Below are 19,723 nucleotides of genomic sequence, written 5' to 3'. Positions count from 1 at the left end.
CTAACATCTGGCTAACTCCCCCTGCTCTGCCGCGCCCCCTTGTTGCTCGCTGTCTCGTGAGGGGGGGGGGCGGAATTGGGAAAGGGGTGTGAGCCAACGTGGCCCCATGCTCCGCTCTCCCTCCCCCCACCCCCTAACTCCACACCCCCCCCCCCCCCCAGCCCCCACCCCGATCCCTGTCTCTGCTTGCCTCATAGCTTTCTAAGAATAGAGCTGCCGTTGAGACGGCGTCCAGTATTCCTTAATATGGGTGTGTAATCCTGCTGGACACCTCTCAGTGCCGCGGGCGGGTGTGGGCGGAGAGGCTGGAGCTGCCCAACATAGATCTTCATCTTTGCCAACGTCGCAGCTCACAAGTTTTCCTCTGCCAGCCCTCCGTCCTTCTTTCTCTCTCTCTCTCTCGTCGTTCCTCCCCCTCTCTCGCCTCGGGATACAGCGCTCCTTCCTTGGGCAACTGCTTGGAAAGCTACCGGCCCTCTCTCTCTCTCTACCCTCTCCTTTCCACCAACCCTTGAGATGTGGCACGCCTGGCTGCTGCTGGTGGCCCTGTCCCTGGCACCTTCCTGGGCAGAGGAAGGCATCGACATCCCGGAGTATGACGGGGTGGACCGGGTCATCCACCTCACGCCCAAGAACTACAAGCCAGTGCTGAAGAAGTTTGACGTCCTGTGCCTGTACTACCACGAGCCCATCGAAGATGACAAGGTGTCCCAGAAGCAGTTCGAGTGGGAGGAGCTGACGCTGGAGGTGGGTGCCATGTCCACCACCCCGCCACCCCTCCCCGGACACACTGCCGCCCCCCCCCCCGCTCTCCCCGACAGCGGGGTTTGGAGGGGCAGGGAGCGAGGGTTGGTGGGAGCTGAGGGTCTCCGTTCTCGGTGTGTTTCGGAAACAGCTCCCCCACCCCCTCCCCCCAACTCTCCTGTGGGATTGGGAGGGGGAGTGAGAGGCGTTTCGGGTGGTCCCGGAGCCCAGAGAGGGCAGGGTGGGTCACGGAGGGGGTGGGGTGTGGGGTGCGAGGTGCGAGGGTGTAGGGTGAGCGGGGCTAGCTGTGCATGTGTGTCTACATGCTGGTGTGTGTCTGTGTGTCTGAGAGAGTATGTGTGTGTGTGTGTGAGTGTGAGTGTGCGTGGGAGTGTGTGTGTGTGTGAGTGAGTCTGTGTGAGTGTGTGTGTGTGTGTGGGAGTATGTGTGTGAGTGAGTGTGTGTGGGAGCGTGTGTGTGTCTGTGAGTGTGTGTGGGAGTGTGTGTGTGTGAGTGAGTGTGTGTGGGTGTGTGTGTGTGATTGCATGTGCATGTGAATGTTTGTCACAATGTTGATGTGTATCTGTGTGTGCGTGTGTGTGTGTGTAGGAGTGTGTGTGTATCTGTAGGTGTGTGTGTATCCGTGGGTGTGGGCACTGGGGGTGTGTGTATCTGTGGGTGTGCATTAGGGTTGTGTGTGGATCTGTAGGTGTGTGTGTTAGGTGTGTGTATGCATCTGTAGGTGTGTGCATTGGTGAGTGTGAGTGTATCTGTAGATGTGTGTGTTAGGAGTGTGCATATATCCATAGGTGCGAGTGTTGGTGTGTGTGTATCTGTAGGTGTGCGTGTTAGTGTGTGCATGTGTATCTGTAGGTGTGTGTTAGGTGTGTGTGTATCTGTAGGTGTGTGCGTTGGTGTGTGTGTGAGTGTATCTGTAGATGTGTGTGTTAGGAGTGTGCATATATCCATAGGTGCGAGTGTTGGTGTGTGTGTATCTGTAGGTGTGCGTGTTAGTGTGTGCATGTATATCTGTAGGTGTGTGTTAGGTGTGTGTGTGTGTATCTGTAGGTGTGTGCATATCTGTAAGTGTGTGCTTTAGGAGTGTGTGTATATCTGTTGGTGTGTGCATTGGTGTGCATCTGTATCTGTAGGTGTGTGCGTTGGGGGGGGTGTGTATCTGTAGGTGTGTGTGCTAGTAGATGTATATATCTATAGGGATATAAATCTGTAGGTGTGTGTATCTATAGGGATATAAATCTGTACGTGTGTGTATCTACAGGGATATAAATCTGTATATGTGTGTGTTAGGAGGTGTATTTATCTATTGGGATATAAATCTGTAGGTGTGTGTCTGTCAGTTAGTGTATAATCTAAAAGATTATAAATCTGTAGTTGTGTGCATTAGTAGGAGTGCATATCTGTTGGATTATCAGTCTGGAGGTGTGTGTGTGTGTTAGTAGGTGTGTATATCTATTGGGTTATAAATCTTTAGGTGTATATGTGTCGGTAGGTGTGTATATACCTCAAGGGTTATGATTGTGTGTGTGTGTGTGTGTGTGTGTGTGTGTGTGTGTGTGTGTGTGTGTGTGTGTGTGTGTGTGAGAGAGACGGGGAGTGTGTATGTGTGTTTGTGTGTTTGTGTGTGTGTGTGAGAAAGTGTGTGTGTGAGTGTGTATAGGGTGTGTGTGAGGGTGTGTGTTTGTGAGTGTGTGTGTGAGTGTGTGTGTGTGTGTGTGTGTGAGAGTGTGTGTGTATGTGTGTGTGTGTGTGTGTGAGTGTATGTGGGGGGGGTGTGTGCGTGTGGAACAGAACATCACCCGATTGCTAATGAAAGCCAACACACCATTCGCCTTCTGAGCAACTCGATCAACAGTTCTGTGCTGAGCATGATTCCAAATAAAACCATTCCCTTCGTCCCTGTCCACCCCATGCCATCCCTTGTGTATTCATCTGCCTATCTAAAAGCCCCTTCATCTCCCCTAACGTATCTGTCCCCACCACACTCTGTGTAACACACCTACCCCTCACACCTGAAAGGACATTTTAGACATTGAATGGTTAAGATTTAGGGTTCAGGTTAGGGTTAAGTGTTCAGGTTAAGGTTAATGTTAAGGTTCGGGTTAGAGTTAAAGCTCAGGTTAGTTTTAGAGTTAGGATTATGGTTAAGGTTCGGGTTAAATTGAAGGTTAGTGCGAGAGTTCGGGTTAGGAAGAAAGTTAGGGTGTGGGCTTGGGTTAAGGATAAGGTTTGGGTTAAGTTGAGATTTAGGGTTCAGGTTAAGGTTAAGGATAAGGAGAAGGGTTAGCATTAATGTTCAGGTTAAGGTTATGGTTAGAGGTACAATAGGGCTAGAGTTAGGATTAAGTTTAAGGTTGGGGTGAGGGTTATTGTTAGCAAAAGGGTTAGGATTATGGTTAAGGTTAGTGTTAAAGTTTGAGTTATGGTTAAGGTTAGGACTATGGTAAGGCCTAAGCCTAAGGTTAGGGTTAGGGTCTGGATTAAGGTTAAAGTTAGGGTTAAGGTTAGGGTTAAGCTGAAAGCTAAGGCTAAGGTTTTGTTAGTTTTCAGGTTAGGGTTAAGGTTAAGTTAAGGTAATGGTTGAGGTTAGAGTTAAGATTTGTGTTAGCAGTAGGGTTAGCGTTAGGTTTGGGTAAGGTAAGTGTTTGGGGAAAGGTTAGCACTAGCTGTAGGCTTAATGTTCAATGTAGGGTTTGTGTTAGGGTTAAGGTTCGGGTTAGAGTAATGGTTAGGGTTCAGTTTAGAGTTAGAGTTAGGTTTAGGTTAGGATTAGGGTTAAGGTTCAGGCTAAGGTATGGGTTTGGTTTAAGTTTAGTGTTAGGGTATAGGGTAAGGGTTAGTTTTAGAGTGAGGGTTAAGGTTAGAGTTAGCGTTAAAGTTAGGTTTTGGTTTAGGATTAGAGTTAAGGCTATGATAGGGATTAGGCCGAGGTATGGATTAAGGTTACAGTTAGGGCTAGGGTTACTGTGCATTGTTAGAGGTACATGTATTAGATTGTAGAACGGAGAACATAGAACAGGACAGTGCTGTACAGGCCCTCCATCTTGTGTCGACCTTTTATCCTACTCTCAGACCAGGCTAACCTACACACCCTACATTTTACTGTCATCCAAGGACCTATCCAAGAGTTGCTTCGATGTCCCTAACGTCTCTAAATCCACTACTACTGCTGGCAGTGCGTTCCACACACCCACCACCCACTGTGTAAAGAACCTACCTCTGACCTCTCCCCCTAAACCGTCCTCCAATCACCTTAAACTTATGTCCCCTCGTGATAGCCATTTCCACCCTGGGATAAAATCTCTGGTTATTCACTCTATCTATGCCTCTCATCATCTTGTACACCTCTGTCAAGTCACCTCTCGTCCATCTTCACTCCAATGAGAAAAGCTCTAGCTCCCCCAACCTTTCTTCATTAGACATACCCTCCAGTCCAGGCAGCATCCTGGTAAATCTCCTCCCCACCCTCTCTAAACGTTTCCACATCCTTCCTGGAATGGGGTGACCAGAACCGAACACAATATTCCACGTGTGGTCTGACCAGGGCTCGACAGAGCTGCAGCATAACCTCGCGGCTTTTAAACTCAATCCCTCTGCTCATGGAAGCCAGCAGACCATACACCTTCTGAACAGCTCGATCAACTTGGGTGGCAACTTCGAGCGATCTATGGATATGGACTCCAAGATCCGTCTGTTCCTTCATGCCTTTAACCCTATAACCTGCGTTCAAATCTGACCTCCCAATATTAATCACTTCCCCCTTTTCCAGACTCAATGCCATCTGCCACTTCTCAGCCCAGCTCTGCATCTCGTCCGATGGCAAATTGCGACTGCCCTCCCCACCGTCCGCAACCTCGCCAACCTTCCAGTCAGCAGCGGACTTGCTAACCCACCCTCCCGCTTCCTCATTTATAAACATCGCAGAGGGCAGAAGTCCCGGCACAGATCCCTGCGGAGCGTCACTGGTCACCAAGCTCCGGGCTGAATACTTGCCATCTACCACCACCCTCTGTCTTCTACGGGCCTGACAATTCTGTATTCAGGCGGCCAATTACCCGGTATCCCAAGCCTCTTTGCGTTCTGAATCAGCCTACCATGGGGAACCTTGTCAAATGCCTTTGCGAAAATCCATGTACATCACACCCACTGCTCCACTTTCATCACATCCTCCAAGAATTCAATAAGGTTTGTGAGGCATGACCTGCCTCTCACAAAGCCATGCTGACTATTTCTAATGCTTTTCTGAATAATCATAAATCCTGTCTCTCAGAATCCTCTCCAATAATTCGCCCTCCATTGCCGAAAGACTGGCTGGTCTGTAATTCCCAGGATTATCCCTATTCCCTTTCTTGACCAAGGGAATAACATTTGCCACCCTCCAATCATCTGGTACTAATCCAGTGGACAGTGAGGACGCAAAGATCAGAGCCAAAGGCGTAGCAATCTCTTCCCTTGCTTCCTGTATACACCTTGGGTATATTTTGTCTGGCCCAGGGGAATTATCTATACTTACGTTTTTTTCAAAATTTCCAGCATAGAGTCATAGAGATGCACAGCACGGAAACAGACTCTTCGGTCCAACCCGACCAGATATCCCAACCCAATCTATTCCCACCTGCCAGCACCCGGCCCATATCCCCCCAAACCCTTCCTATTCATATATCCATCCAGATGCCTCTTAAATGTTGTCATTGTACCAGCCTCCACCACTTCCTCTGGCAGCTCATTCCATACACGTACCACCCTCTGTGTGAAAAAGTTGCCCCTTAGGTCTCACCAATGTCCTGTACAGCCGCAACATGACCTCCCAGCTCCTGTACTCAATACTCTGACCAATAAAGGAAAGCATACCAAGCGCTGCCTTCACCACCTCAACCTGTTCAAGTGTATCAGTGTGTTGCACACTGTCCTGGGTAACGTCAGAGGTCCCTCTCAGTCGTGAATGCAGAAGCAAAGTGTTCATTAAGGACCTCCCCATCTCCTCCAACTCCAGGTACAAGTTCCCTCCAGTACCCCTGATCGGCCCTACCCTCACTCTAGCCATCCTCTTATTCCTCACGTAAGTGTAGAGTTCCTTTGGGTTTTCCTTAATCCAACCCACTAGAGCTTTGTCGTGTCCCCTTCTATCTCTCCTAAGTCCATTCTTCAGTTCCTGCCTGGCTACCTTGCCACCCCCTAGAGCCCTGTCTGGTCCTTGCTTCCTCAACCTTAACAAGCTTCCTTCTTCCTCTTCACTAACTGTTTCACATCCCTTGTCATCCAGGGTTCCTTCACCCTACCATCCCTTCCTCACTTCAGTGAGACAAGCCTGTCCCGCGCTATCAGCAAGTACTCCCTAAACAATCTTCACATTTCTACTGTGCATTTCCCTGAGGACATCTGTTCCCAACTTAGGCACCCCAGTTCCTCCCTAACAGCACTCTAATTCCCCCTCCCCCCAATTAAATACTTGCCCATACCGCCTGCTCCTGTCCCCCTCCATGAGCATAATAAAGGTCAGGGAGTTGCGATCACTATCCCCGAAATGCTCTCCTATCGAGAGAACTGACACCTGACCTGGTTCGTTGCCAAGTTCCAAATCCAAAATGGCCTCCCCTCTAGTTGGCTTATCTACATCCTGAAGAAGGGCTTATGCCCGAAACGTCGATTCTCCTGCTCCTTGGATGCTGCCTGACCTGCTGCGCTTTTCCAGCAACACATTTTCAGCCCTTATCTACATATTGAGTCAGGAACCCTTCCTGGACACACCTGACAAAAACCGCTCCATCCAAACTGTTTGGATGAGGGAGGTTCCAATCAATATGAGGGAAGTTGAGGTCACCCATGGCAACAACCCTGTTACTTCAGCACCTCCAAAATCTACTGGTAGGTTAGGGTTAGAACATAGAGCATAGAACATTACAGCGCAGTACAGGCCCTTCGACCCTCGATGTTGTGCCTATCTTTCATACCAATCTGAAGCCCATCCCACCTACACTATGCCATGTACGTCCATATGCCTGTCCAATGACGACTTAAATGTACTTAAACTTGGCGATTCTACTACCGTTGCAGGCAAAGCATTCCATACCCTTACTACTCTCTGATAAAGAAACTACCTCTGACATCTGTCCTATATCTATCACCCCCTCAATTTAAAGCTATGTCCCCTCGTGTTTGCCATCCCCATACTTGGAAAAAGGCTCTCCCTGTCCACCCTATCTAACCCTCTGATTATCTTATATGTCTCTATTAAGTCACTGCTCAACCTTCTTCTCTCTAACAAAAACAGCCTCAAGTCCCTCAGCCTTTCCTCGTAAGACCTTCCCTCCATACCAGGCAACATCCGAGTAAATCTGCTCTGCACCCTTTCCAAAGCTTCCACATCCGTCTTATAATGTGGTGACCAGAACTATACACAATACTCCAAGTGCAGCCGCACCAGAGTTTTGTACAGCTGCAGCATAACCCCATGGTTCCGGAACTCGATCCCTCTATTAATAAAAGCTAAAACACTGTATGCCTTCTTAACAACCTGTCAACCTGGGTGGCAACTTTCAAGGATCTGTGCACCTGGACACCGAGGTCTCTCTGCTCATCTACACTACCAAAAATCTTACCATTATTCCAGTACTTTGCATTCTGGTTACTCTGACCAAAGTGAATCACCTCACACTTGTCCGCATTAAACTCCATTTGCCACCTCTCTGCCCAGCTCTGCAGCTTATCTATGTCTCTCTGTAACTACAACATCCTTCGTCACTATCCACAACTCCACTGACCTTAGTGTCATCTGCAAATTTACTAACCCACCCTTCTACACCCTCATCCAGGTCGTTTATAAAAATGACAAACAGCAGTGGACCCAACACCAACCCTTGCAGTACATCACTGGTAACTAGACTCCAGGATGAACATTTCCCATCAACCACCACACTCTGTCTTCTTTCAGCAAGCCAATTACTGATCCAAACTGCTAAATCTCCCACAATCCCATTCCTCTGCATTTTGTCCAATAGCCTACTGTGGGGAACCTTATCGAACACCTTGCTGAAATCTATATACACCACATCAACCGGTTTACTCTCATCTACCTGTTTGGTCACCTTCTCAAAGAACTCAATAAGATTTGTGAGGCACGACCTACCCTTCACAAAACCATGCAGACTATCCCTAATCAAATTATTCTTTTCTAGATGATTATAAATCCTACCTCTTATAACCTTTCCAACAACTGAAGTAAGGCTCACTGGTCTATAATTACCTGGGCTGTCTCTACTCCCCTTCTTGAACAGGAGAACCACATTTGCTATCCTCCAGTCTTCTGGCACTATTCCTGTAGACAATGACGATTTAAAGATCAATGCCATAGGCTCGGCAATCTCCTTCCTGGCTTCCCAGAGAATCCTAGGATAAATCCCATCAGGCCCAGTAGACTTATCTATTTTCACATTCTGCAGGATTTCTAATACCTCTTCCTTGTGAACCTCAATCCCAACTAGTCTAGTAGCCTGTATCTCAGTATTCTCCTCGACAACACTGTCATTTTCTAGAGCGAATACTGTCGAAAAATATTCATTCAGTGCTTCCCCTATCTCCTCTGACTCCACACACAACTTCCCACTCCTATCCTTGATTGGCCCTAATCTTACTCTCGTCATTCTTTTATTCCTTAAATACCTATAGAAAGCCTTAGGGTTTACCATGATCCTATCCGCCAACAACTTCTCATGTCTCTGCCTGGCTCTGTCGAGCTCTCTCTTTAGGTCTTTCCTGTCTACCATGTAACCCTCAAGTGCCCTACCTGAGCCTTCACATCTCATCCTAACTTAAGCCTTCTCCTTCCTCTTGACCAGAGATTCCACTTCCTTCATAAACCATGGCTCCTGCGCTCTACAGCTTCCTCCCTCCCTGACAGGTACATACTTATCTAGGACACACAGGAGCTTTTCCTTGAATAAGCTCCACATTTCTAATGTGCCCATCCCCTGCAGTTTCCTTCCCCATCCTATGCTTCCTAAACCTTGCCTAATCGCATTGTATTTGCCTTGCCCCCAGCTGTAACTCTTGCCCAGTGGTATACACCTATCCCTTTCTATCACTAAAGTAAACATAACAGAATTGTGATCGCTATCACCAAAGTTAGGGTTAGGGTTAGATTAGGGTTAGGGTAAGGGCAAGGTTGGGGTGAGGATTAGGGTTAGGGTTAGGTTTAGGGTTAGGGTCAGGGTTATCGTGGATTGTTTTAGGGTTAAGGTTGGGGTCAGGGTTATGGTGGATTGTTTTAGGGTTAGGGTTGGGGTCAGGGTTATCGTGGATTGTTTTAGGGTTAGGGTTGGGGTCAGGGTTATCGTGGATTGTTTTGAGGTTAGGCTTAGGTTTGCTGTCAGGATTAGGGTATGGTTTTAGGATAGGTTTAGGGTTGGGGTTCGGGTTATTGTTAGGGTTAGGGTTATCATAGGTGCGTGCATTGGTCGGGAAGGGTTCTGTTTAGGATTAATCTGGTCAGGGTTAGGATTACCTGCAATGGCGTGAGGGTGGGTGTTAGGGTTAGGGTTAGGGTTAGGGTCAGGGTTATTGTGGATTGTTTTAGGGTTAGGGTTAGGGTTGGGATCAGGGTTATGGTGGTTTGTATTATGGTTAGGACTAGGGTTAGGGTGATTGTGCATTCTCATAGGTACATATATTGGTCGGTTAGTGTTAGGATTAATGTGGTTAGGGTTAGGGTTAGTGTCAGGGCTATTGTGGATTGTTTTACGGTTAGGGTTAGGGTTAGGGTTAGGGTTAGGGTTATTGCTGATTGTTTTAGTGTTTGCGTTGTGGTTAGGGTTAGTGTGGATTGTTTTAAGGTTTGGGTTAGGGTTAGGGTTAGGGTTAGGGTTAGTGTTAGGGTTAGAGTTATGGTTAGGGTTACGATTAGGGTTAGGGTTAGAGTTAAGGTTAGGATTAAGGTTAGTGTTAGGGTTAGGGTTAGGATTATTGTGAATTCTTGTAGCTTCATGTATTGGTCGTTTCGACTCTGGTTAGGATTAATGTGGTTAGGGTTAGGGTTATTATGTATTTTCGATGTTGGGTTATGGTTAGAGCTATTGTGTATTTTTACTGGTTAAGGTTAGTGTTAGTATTATTATAGGTTAGGGTTAGGTTTATGCTTATTGAGTGGAGTTCCATGTATCGGTTAGTTAAGGTTAGGGTTATTGCGGATTGTTTCAGAGTTACAGTTTGGGTTAGGGTATCATGTATTATGATAGGGTTAGTATTAGGGTTAGGGTTACAGTTCGGGTTAGGGTATGGTGTATTATGATAGGGTTAGGGTACATGTATTAGTTGGTTAGGGTTAGGGTTAGGGATAAGGTTAAGGTTAAGGTCAGGGAATAGGGTTACTCCCTCAGTCCTGACCCTCCGACAGTGCGGCCCTCCCTCAGCACTGACCCTCTGACAGTGCGGCACTGCCTCAGTACTGACCCTCCGACAGTGCGGCCCTCCCTCTGTACTGACCCTCCGACAGTGCGGCCCTCCCTCAGTACTGACCCTCCGACAGTGCGGCCCTCCCTCAGCACTGACCCTCCGACAGTGCGGCCCTCCCACAGTACTGACCCTCTGACAGTGCTGGGCTCCCTCAGTACTGACCCTCCGACAGTGCGGCCCTCCCTCTGTACTGACCCTCCGACAGTGCGGCACTCCCTCAGTACTGACCCTGGGAGTTTGAGGAGTGATGCATTTGTAGTTTTGGAGGTTTGAGGTGGGTTTGATGATTATCCCCAACCTTCCTTCATCTGGTTCTCTGCCGTGGAATCCCAGGGGATGTCCCCACTTCCCTTGGCCCCAGTAATGGCTGACACACCGCGGGCCATGCTGTCGACAGCACCAAGAGCAAAACCAAAAACCACCATCATATATCCCTGAGGGGGTGGAGGGGGGAACTGTGATGGGATAGGGTTAGGGTTAGGGCTAGGGCTAGGGTTAGGGTTAGGGTTAGGGTTAGGGTTAGGGCTAGGGTTAGGGTTAGGGTTAGGGTTACGGTTAGGGTTAGGTCTAGGTTTAAGGTTAAAATTAGCATTAGGGTTAGGGTTAAGGTTAAGGTTTAAGGTTAGGGTTATGGTTAGGGTTAAGGTTAAGGCCAGGGTAAGGGTTAGGGTTCGGGTTAAGGTTAAGATTTGAGTTAGGATTAGGGTTCATTTTTGGGTTAGGGTTAGGGTTAGGGTTAAGGTTAGGGATAAGGTTAAGGTTTAAGGTTAGGGTTAGGGTTAGGGTTAGGGTTACGGTTAGGGTTAGGTCTAGGTTTAAGGTTAAAATTAGCATTAGGGTTAGGGTTAAGGTTAAGGTTTAAGGTTAGGGTTATGGTTAGGGTTAAGGTTAAGGCCAGGGTAAGGGTTAGGGTTCGGGTTAAGGTTAAGATTTGAGTTAGGATTAGGGTTCATTTTTGGGTTAGGGTTAGGGTTAGGGTTAAGGTTAGGGATAAGGTTAAGGTTTAAGGTTAGGGTTAGGGTTAGGGTTAGGGTTAGGGTTAGGGTTAGGGCTCGGTTAAAGCTAAGATTAGAGTTAGGGTTAGGGTTCAGATTTAGGTTAGGGGTAGGGTTAAGGTTAAGATTAGCGATAGGGTTAGGGTGAAGCTTAGGGTTAGGATTTGGTATAGGCTTCGTGTTAGGGTTAGCGTTATGGTTAGGTTTAGGGTTAGGATTAATGTTAGTGTTAGGGTTAGGGCCAGGGCTGAGTTAGCGATAGGGTTAGGGTTAGGGTTAATGTTTGGGTTTGGGTTAGGGTTAGGGTAAAGGGTTTAGGTTGGAGTTTAAGATTGTGTATTTGAGTGAGTGCGTGTGTAGGTGAGAGTGTGTATGTGTCACTGTGTGTGTGTGAGATGTGTGATAGGGTTAGGGTGAGGTGTGTGTGTAGGTGAGAGTGTGTATGTGTCACTGTGTGTTTGAGTGTGTGTGAGGTGTGTGATAGGGTTAGGGTGAGGTGTGTGTGTAGGTGAGAGTGTGTATGTGTCACTGTGTGTGTGAGTGTGTGTGTGAGGTGTGTGATAGGGTTAGGGTGAGGTGTGTGTGTAGGTGAGAGTGTGTATGTGTCACTGTGTGTGTGCTGGTGTGTGTGAGGTGTGTGATAGGGTTAGGGTGAGGTGTGTGCGTAGGTGAGAGTGTGTATGTGTCACTGTGTGTGTGTGAGGTGTGTGATAGGGTTAGGGTGAGGTGTGTGTGTAGGTGAGAGTGTGTATGTGTCACTGTGTGTGTGTGAGGTGTGTGATAGGGTTAGGGTGAGGTGTGTGTGTAGGTGAGAGTGTGTATGATTCACTGTGTGTGTGTGTGTGTGTGTGTGTATGTGTCCTTAGCTGTGTGTGCATCTGGGTGTGTGTGTGTGAGTACCTGTGTGTGTGTGTGAGAGAGAGTGAGTGTGTGTGAGAGTGTGTGTGTGAGTGCGTGTCTGTGAGTGTGTGTGTGCGTGAGTGCGTGTGTGTCTGTGTGTGTGAGAGGGGAATGTGTGTGTGATGGTGTGAGTGTGTCTGTGTGTGTTTGTGTCTGTGTATGTCTGTGTGTGTGAGATGAGTTTGTGTGTGCATGTGTGTGTGTATGTGTGTGTGTGAAAGAGTGAGTGTGTGTCTGTGTGTGACAGTGTGTGTGTGAGTGAGTGAGTGTCTGTGTGTGAGTCTGTGTCTGTGTGTGTGAGTGTGTGTGTGTGAGCCTGAGTGTGTGTGTGAGTGTGTGTGTGAGTGTGTGTGAGTGAGTGTGTGTTTGTGTCTGTGTCTGAGAGTGTGTCAGTGTGAGTGTGCGTGTGTTAGGGTGTGTGTGTGTGTCTGTATGTGTGTGTCTGGGTCTGTGTGTGTGAGTATGTGTTTGTGTGTGTGTCTGTGTCTGGATGTGTGTGAGTGTGTGTGCGTACCTGTGTGTGTGTGTGTGTGTGTCTGTGTGTGTGTGTGTGTGTGTGTGTGTTTGCGAGGGCGTGAGTGTTTTTGTGTGTGTGTGTGTGTGCGTGTGTGTGTGTCTGAGTGTGTGTGTGTGAGAGTGTGTGTGTGTGTGTTTGTATGAGTATGTGTGAGAGTGTATGTGAGAGTGAATGCGTGTGTGAGTGTATGTGTGTGAGTGCTTGTGCGTGAGTGTGTGTGTGCCTGTATGTGTGTGTCTGTGTCTGCGTGTGTGTGAGGGGTGTGTGTGTGAGAGCGTGTGTGTGATGGTGTGAGTGTGTCTGTGTGTGTTTGTGTCTTTGTGTGTGTGAGAGTGAGTGTGTTAGAGAGTGGGTGTTAGAAAGTGAGTGTGTGTCTGTGTGTGAGTGTGTGTGTGTGAGGGCTTGTGTGTCTCTGCGTCGTCTCCGCGTCGTCTCCATTTTATCTCCATGTTATATCCGTGTTGTCTCCGTGTTGTCTCCATTTTATCTCTGTGTTGTCTCCATGGTATATCCGTGGTATCTCCATGTTGTCTCCGAGTTGTCTCCGTGTTGTCTCCATGTTGTCTCTGTGTTGTCCTGTGTTGTCTCCGTGTTATCTCTGTGTTGCCTCCGTGTTGTCTCCATGGTATATCCGTGTTGTCTCCATGTTGTCACCGTGTTGTCACTGTGGTGTATCTGTGTTGTCTCTGTGGTATATCCATTTGTCTCCGTGTTATCACCGTGTTATGTCCTTGTCTCCGTGTTATATCCGTGTTGTCTCCGTGGTATATCTATGTTGTCTCCGTGTTGTCTCCATTTTATCTCCGTGTTATCTCTGTGTTGTCTCCATGGTATATCCGTGTTGTCTCCATGTTATCACCATGTTGTCTCCGTGGTATACCCGTGTTGTCTCCATGTTATCACTGTGTTGTCTCTGTGGCATAGTCCTGTTGTCTCCATAGTATACCCGTGTTGCCTCCGCGTTATCACCGTGTTATCTCCTTGTCTCCGTGTTCTCTCCGTGGTATATCCGTGTTGTCTCCGTGTTATCTCAGTGTTGTCTCCGTGGTATCTCCGTGGTATATCCGTGTTGTCTCCGTGTTATCTCAGTGTTGTCTCCGTGGTATCTCCGTGGTATATCCGTGTTGTCTCCGTGTTATCTCAGTGTTGTCACAGTGGTATATCCGTGTTGTCTCCGTGTTATCTCAGTGTTGTCACAGTGGTATATCTGTGTTGTCTCCATGGTATATCCGTGTTATCTCCGTGGTATATCCGTGTTATCTCAGTGTTGTCACAGTGGTATATCCGTGTTGTCTCCGTGTTGTCTCCATGTTATATCCGTGTTGTCTCTGTGTTGTCTCTGTGGTATTTCCGTGTTGTCTCTGTGGTATATCCGTGTTGGCTCTGTGGTATATCCGTGTTATCTCCGTGTTGGGTTGATATTGAGCTCAGGGAGGAGCAGCAGGGTTTGGAGACCTGTGATGGTGAACGTCACTCTGTCCGTCTGTCTCTCCCTCTCCCGGTCTCTCCCTCCATCCCTCGGTCCCTCATTCCCCTCAGCTTGCAGCACAGGTACTCGAGGAGGAGAATATCGGCTTCGGATTGGTCGATGCAGAGGAGGACGAAGCTGTCGCTAAGAAACTCGGTGGGTCCCTGAGGCAACTCACAGCAGGAGGGAGGGAGGGACAGAATGGGAGGGGAGGGAGTGAGTGGGAGGGGAGGGAGTGAGGGAGGGAGGAAGGGAGAGAATGGGAGGGGAGAGAGGGAGGGGAGGGAGTGAGGGAGGGAGTGAGGGATGGGAATGAAGGAGGGAGGGAGTGGGAGGGGAGGGAGTGATGGAGGGAGTGAGGGATGGGAGGGAGTGGGAGGGGAGGGTGTTGGGGAGGGGAGGGAATAAGGGCAGGGAGGGAGTGAGGGAGGAGGGAGTGAGTGGGAGGGAGTTGGAGGGGAAGGGAGTGAGGGAGGAGAGTGAAGTGAGTGAGGGAGAGGAGAGAGTGGGAGGGAAGGAGTGAGGTAAGGGAGGGAGTGAAGAAGAGGAGGGAGTGAGGAAGGGAAGGCTGTGAGGGGGAGTGCGAGTGAGGGAGGGGAGGGAGTGGGAGAGGAGGGAGTGAGGGAAGGAAGGCTGTGAGGGGGAGTGCGAGTGAGGGAGGGGAGGGAGTGGGAGAGGAGGGAGTGAGGGAGGGAAGGCTGTGAGGGGGAGTGCGAGTGAGGGAGGGGAGGGAGTGGGAGAGGAGGGAGTGAGGGAGGGAAGGCTGTGAGGGGGAGTGCGAGTGAGGGAGGGGGAGTTGAGGAGTGCCAAGGGCTGAGGAGGTGACCCTATGGTGGAAGGTGAGGGCTCCTTCGAGGTGTGTGCATCCGGAAGGAGAGCAGCTTCAGAGGGACAGTAGCCAGCAGAAGTAGATGGGCAGAACGGCGTGCTCTGAGGAAGAGCAGCACCCTGCGGCCCACTCTCTCTGAGTATAACAGGAGGGTGTGACGAGTGAGGGAGAGGGGGAGTCCATGGCTGTGCGAGGGAGGGAGGGAGGGAGCTGCTCCCTCAATCCCTCATTCCCTCCCTCCCTCCCTCACTCACCTGCCCTCCACACTCTGCTGTTCCAGGTTTGACCGAGGAAGGCAGTATCTACGTCTTTAAGGAGGACAATGTCATCGAGTACGATGGAGAGATGTCTGCTGACACCATCGTGGAGTTCCTGTTAGATGTGAGTGAGGGAGGGGAGACTGGAGGGAGGGTGAAACCGAGGGAGGGAGGGGAGACAGTGAGTGGGTCAGACATCAGGGATACCGCTCTGAGTAACTCCCCTCCTGACACTGCACCCAAACCCTGTCCCGCCACCTACAAGGCCCAGGTCAGGAGGGTTAGGGAATACTCCCCACTTGCCCCTGGATGGGGGCAGCTCCCCCCCCGGATTGGACCCCCACCCACAAACATACCCTCCCTCCCTCCCCCCACCGATGCTCAGTAGCAGCAGTGTGGACCAGCTACAAGATGCCCTGCAGAAATTCCCCAAAGACCCTCAGGCAGCACCTTCCTTAGTTCTCAGTTAGACCACACCCGGAGCACCGTGCACAGTTCTGGTCTCTGTATCCCTCAGTTAGACCACACTCGGAGCACCGTGCACAGTTCTGGTCTCTGTATCCCTCAGTTAGACCACACTTGCAGCACCGTGCACAGTTCTGGTCTCCGTATCCCTCAGTTAGACCACACTCGGAGCACCGTGCACAGTTCTGGTCTCCGTATCCCTCAGTTAGACCACACTCGGAGCACCGTGCACAGTTCTGGTCTCCGTATCCCTCAGTTAGACCACACTCGGAGCACCGTGCACAGTTCTGGTCTCCGTATCCCTCAGTTAGACCACACTCGGAGCACCGTGCACAGTTCTGGTCTCTGTATCCCTCAGTTAGACCACACTCGGAGCACCGTGCACAGTTCTGGTCTCCGTATCCCTCAGTTAGACCACACTCGGAGCACCGTGCACAGTTCTGGTCTCTGTATCCCTCAGTTAGACCACACTTGCAGCACCGTGCACAGTTCTGGTCTCCGTATCCCTCAGTTAGACCACACTCGGAGCACCGTGCACAGTTCTGGTCTCCGTATCCCTCAGTTAGACCACACTCGGAGCACCGTGCACAGTTCTGGTCTCTGTATCCCTCAGTTAGACCACACCCGGAGCACCGTGCACAGTTCTGGTCTCTGTATCCCTCAGTTAGACCACACTCGGAGCACCGTGCACAGTTCTGGTCTCCGTATCCCTCAGTTAGACCACACTCGGAGCACCGTGCACAGTTCTGGTCTCTGTATCCCTCAGTTAGACCACACTTGCAGCACCGTGCACAGTTCTGGTCTCCGTATCCCTCAGTTAGACCACACTCGGAGCACCGTGCACAGTTCTGGTCTCCGTATCCCTCAGACTACACTTGGAGCACTGTTCTTCTGTCCCTGTCACATTCACACCATCTGGTCAGTCTGTGCCTCTTCCTCTTTGTGTCTTCATCTCTCTCTTTCTTTCTCTCTCTTTCTCTTTCTCGCAATCCCTTTCTCCCTCTGGCTCCTGAGAATATTCAGACAGTGCATTTAGTGTATGTCTCCTCTGTCTCTCTCTCTGTCTCTGTCTCTCTCTCTCTCTCTCTCTCTCTCTATCTCTCTATCTCTATCTATCTCTTCTTCCCCTGCCCTCGTTCTCCCTGACTCCCCTCCACCGTCTGGTCGGTTTGTGCCATCGAATGTTGCAGTCCAGAAGGTGGCCAGTCAACCCATCGTGTGTGGACCAGCCCCTGAAAGAGCTTCCCCAGCCCTATCCCAGCAGCCTCTCAGTCCGTCTCCTTTCAATGTCCCTCTGGTTACCCTTATGAAACGTCCTCTGGCCTCCAGTCCCTCAGGCCGCGCGTTCCCAACCCCGACAACTCTCTGAGGAAGGTAGTTTTTCCTCGGTGCACTCTGAGCTCTCTGTCTGACCATATAGAAGTTGGGATTCCCACTCCCCCCACCCTCCCCGGGCAACATAATACCCTTCATCCCCCATCAAAACCGTTCCTCGTTTTGAATGCCTCGGTTAGGTCCCCTTCCCTGACCTGTGGAGAGTAGGGCCCAATCTCTTTCTCATCTTGCCTTTTATCTGAGATTATTCTGGGGAAATCTCCTTTGCACTCTCTCCCAGACCTTCAACGTCCTTCCTTTACTCAGGAGCCCAGAAGCAAACACAATGGTTTCTGACCAATGGTTTGGCGAGGTGTCGAATTAGTTATAGACTCATAGAGATGTACAACACGGAAACAGACCCTTCGGCCCAACCCGTCCATGCTGACCAGATATCCCAACCCAGTCTAGTCCCACCTGCCAGCACCCGGCCCATATCCCCCCAAACCCTTCCTATTCATATACCCATCCAGATGCCTCTTAAATGCTGTAATTGTACCAGCCTCCACCACTTCCTCTGGCAGCTCATTCCATACACGTACCACCCTCTGGGGGAAAAAGTTGCCCCTTAGGTCTCTTTTATATCTTTCCCCTCTCACCCTAAACCTATGCCCCTCTAGTTCTGGATTCCCCCACCCCAGGGAAAAGACATTGTCTATTTATCCTATCCATGTCCCTCATGATTTTATAAACCTCTATAAGGTCACCCCTCAGCCTCCGACGCTCCAGGGAAAACAGCCCCAGCCTGTTCAGCCTCTCCCTGTCGCTCAGACCCTCCAACTCTGGCAACATCCTTGTAAATCTTTTCTGAACCCTTTCAAGTTTCGCAACATCTTTCCGATAGGAAGGAGACCAGAATTGCACGCAATATTCCAACAGTGGCCTAACCAATGTCCTGTACAGCAACTGTTCCAATTTGCCATCAGAGACTCAACCACCCTCAGCATTCTGAGTTCCCTCTCTTTCTGTACTCTCCTCAAAGTTGTATGATTGAGCCTGTACTGTCTCTCTCTGTGTCTCAGCTGCCAAACTGCCTCCCCCCCACGTTCCCCCCTGCATCGTCATGCGTCTGCCCACTTGGCCAATTTGTCACTGTCTCGCTGAAATCGCTCACAACCCACTATCCTCCCGAGCCAAGCGCCATCTGCAAATTTAGGGATCTTGCCCTCAACACGGAGTCCCCAAACTGTTTGTCTAACACCAAGGAAGCAAGGATCCCAACTCGGATTTGTTGGGGAATACCACCTACAATTCCTCTCCAGCCTGTGAAATGTGTCCATCGAGACCAATGCTGTGTTTCCAATCTTTTAGCCAGTTTATAGTCCATGCTGCCAAGTACCAGCCAATCGCAAACATTTCAGACAGGCTGCTCAGTTTAGCTCCCTTTCTCTCTCTTTCACACACACACACTCCGTCTCTCTCTCTCTCTCTCTGTCTCCGTCTCCCTCTCTCTCTCTGTGACTTGTCTGAAGATTTAGGCAGTCTAGTCTTTGTCTCACTCGCTCACTCTCTCACACACACACTCTCACACTCTCTCTCACTCTCACCCTCTCCCTCTCTCTCACACACTCTCTCTCTCACTCTCACACTCTCTCTCACTCTCACACTCTCTCTCTCTCTCACACACACACTCTCACACTCTCTCTCACTTTCACCCTCTCCCCTCTCTCTCACACACCCTCTCTCTCTCTCACTCTCACACTCTCCCTCTCTCACACCCTCTCCGCCTTTTTTCTCTACTCTCTCACTCTCACCCTCTCTCTCTCTCACTCTACCTCTCTCTCACCCACTCTCGCTCTCACCCTCTCTCTCTCACACACACACACTATCTCTCCCTCCCTGTCTCTCTCTCCCCCTCTGTCTCTCCCTCTCTCTCTCTCCCTCACCACCATCACTCTCTCTCTCCCTCATCCCCCCATTCCCTCTGTCTCTCTCCCTCTCTCTCTCACCACCATCTCTCTCTCTCTCTCTCCCTCCTCTTTCTCTCTCTCTCCCTCGTCTTTCTCTCTCTCTCTTTCCCTCTGTCTCTCACACCTCCTCTCTCTCTCTCTCTCTCTCCCTGGTCCCTGCAGCTTCTAGAAGACCCGGTGGAGATGATCGATGACGAGGGTGAGGTTGAAGTCTTCGAGGATAATGATGATGAGTTCAAGCTGGTCGGTTACTTCAAGAACGAAGACTCGGAACGTAAGGCCCCACCATGTGAATCCAGCTTCTAGAACCTTCCACCTGCCACCCTACACTCTCACCTTCCCCTTGGCCGAGGTGATGACACGTGCTGGGGGTGGGGAGGGGTGGGGGTGGGGGCAGGGAGTGAGGGTGCAGGCTCCCTCACCTACGCTTTTCCCCAATTCCCTCCACGAACATCCACTCCCCTCCAATATCACTCCCTCCAGTATCACTCCCTCCAGTACCACTCCCCTCCAATATCACTCCCTCCAATATCACTCCCTCCAGTATCACTCCCTCCAATATGGCCCCCTCCAGTATCACTCTCTCCAATATCACTCCCTCCAATATTACTCCCTCCAATATCACTCCCTCCAATATCGCTCTGTCCAATATTGCTCCTCCACTATCACTCCATCCAGTATCACTCCCTCCAGTATCGCTCCCTCAAATATCACTCCCTCAAATATCACTCCCTCCAGTATCACTCCCTCCAGTATCGCTCCCTCCAATATCGCTCCCTCCACTATCACTCCCTCCAAT

At 49.9% G+C, this 19,723-nt stretch overlaps 1 protein-coding gene across 1 annotated transcript in view; it reads left to right on the top strand.

The window, feature by feature from the left end:
- The first annotated feature begins 259 nt into the window (after positions 1–259).
- The window catches only part of LOC132814202 (calsequestrin-1-like), a 96,260-nt gene continuing 76,796 nt past the window's right edge, over positions 260–19,723 (top strand). Inside the window, exons 1-4 of the mRNA XM_060823416.1 lie at positions 260–747; positions 14,161–14,245; positions 15,199–15,299; positions 19,087–19,198. Of these exons, the coding sequence (XP_060679399.1) occupies positions 517–747; positions 14,161–14,245; positions 15,199–15,299; positions 19,087–19,198 (529 nt within the window). The 5' untranslated portion in view covers positions 260–516. The remainder of the gene's footprint in view (positions 748–14,160; positions 14,246–15,198; positions 15,300–19,086; positions 19,199–19,723) is intronic.

This window comes from Hemiscyllium ocellatum, unplaced genomic scaffold (assembly GCF_020745735.1).
Source record: "Hemiscyllium ocellatum isolate sHemOce1 unplaced genomic scaffold, sHemOce1.pat.X.cur. scaffold_736_pat_ctg1, whole genome shotgun sequence".
NCBI lineage: Eukaryota > Metazoa > Chordata > Chondrichthyes > Orectolobiformes > Hemiscylliidae > Hemiscyllium > Hemiscyllium ocellatum.
The sequence above is the reverse complement of the archived record's forward strand: the minus strand, read 5'-3'. Positions and strand labels throughout refer to the sequence as shown.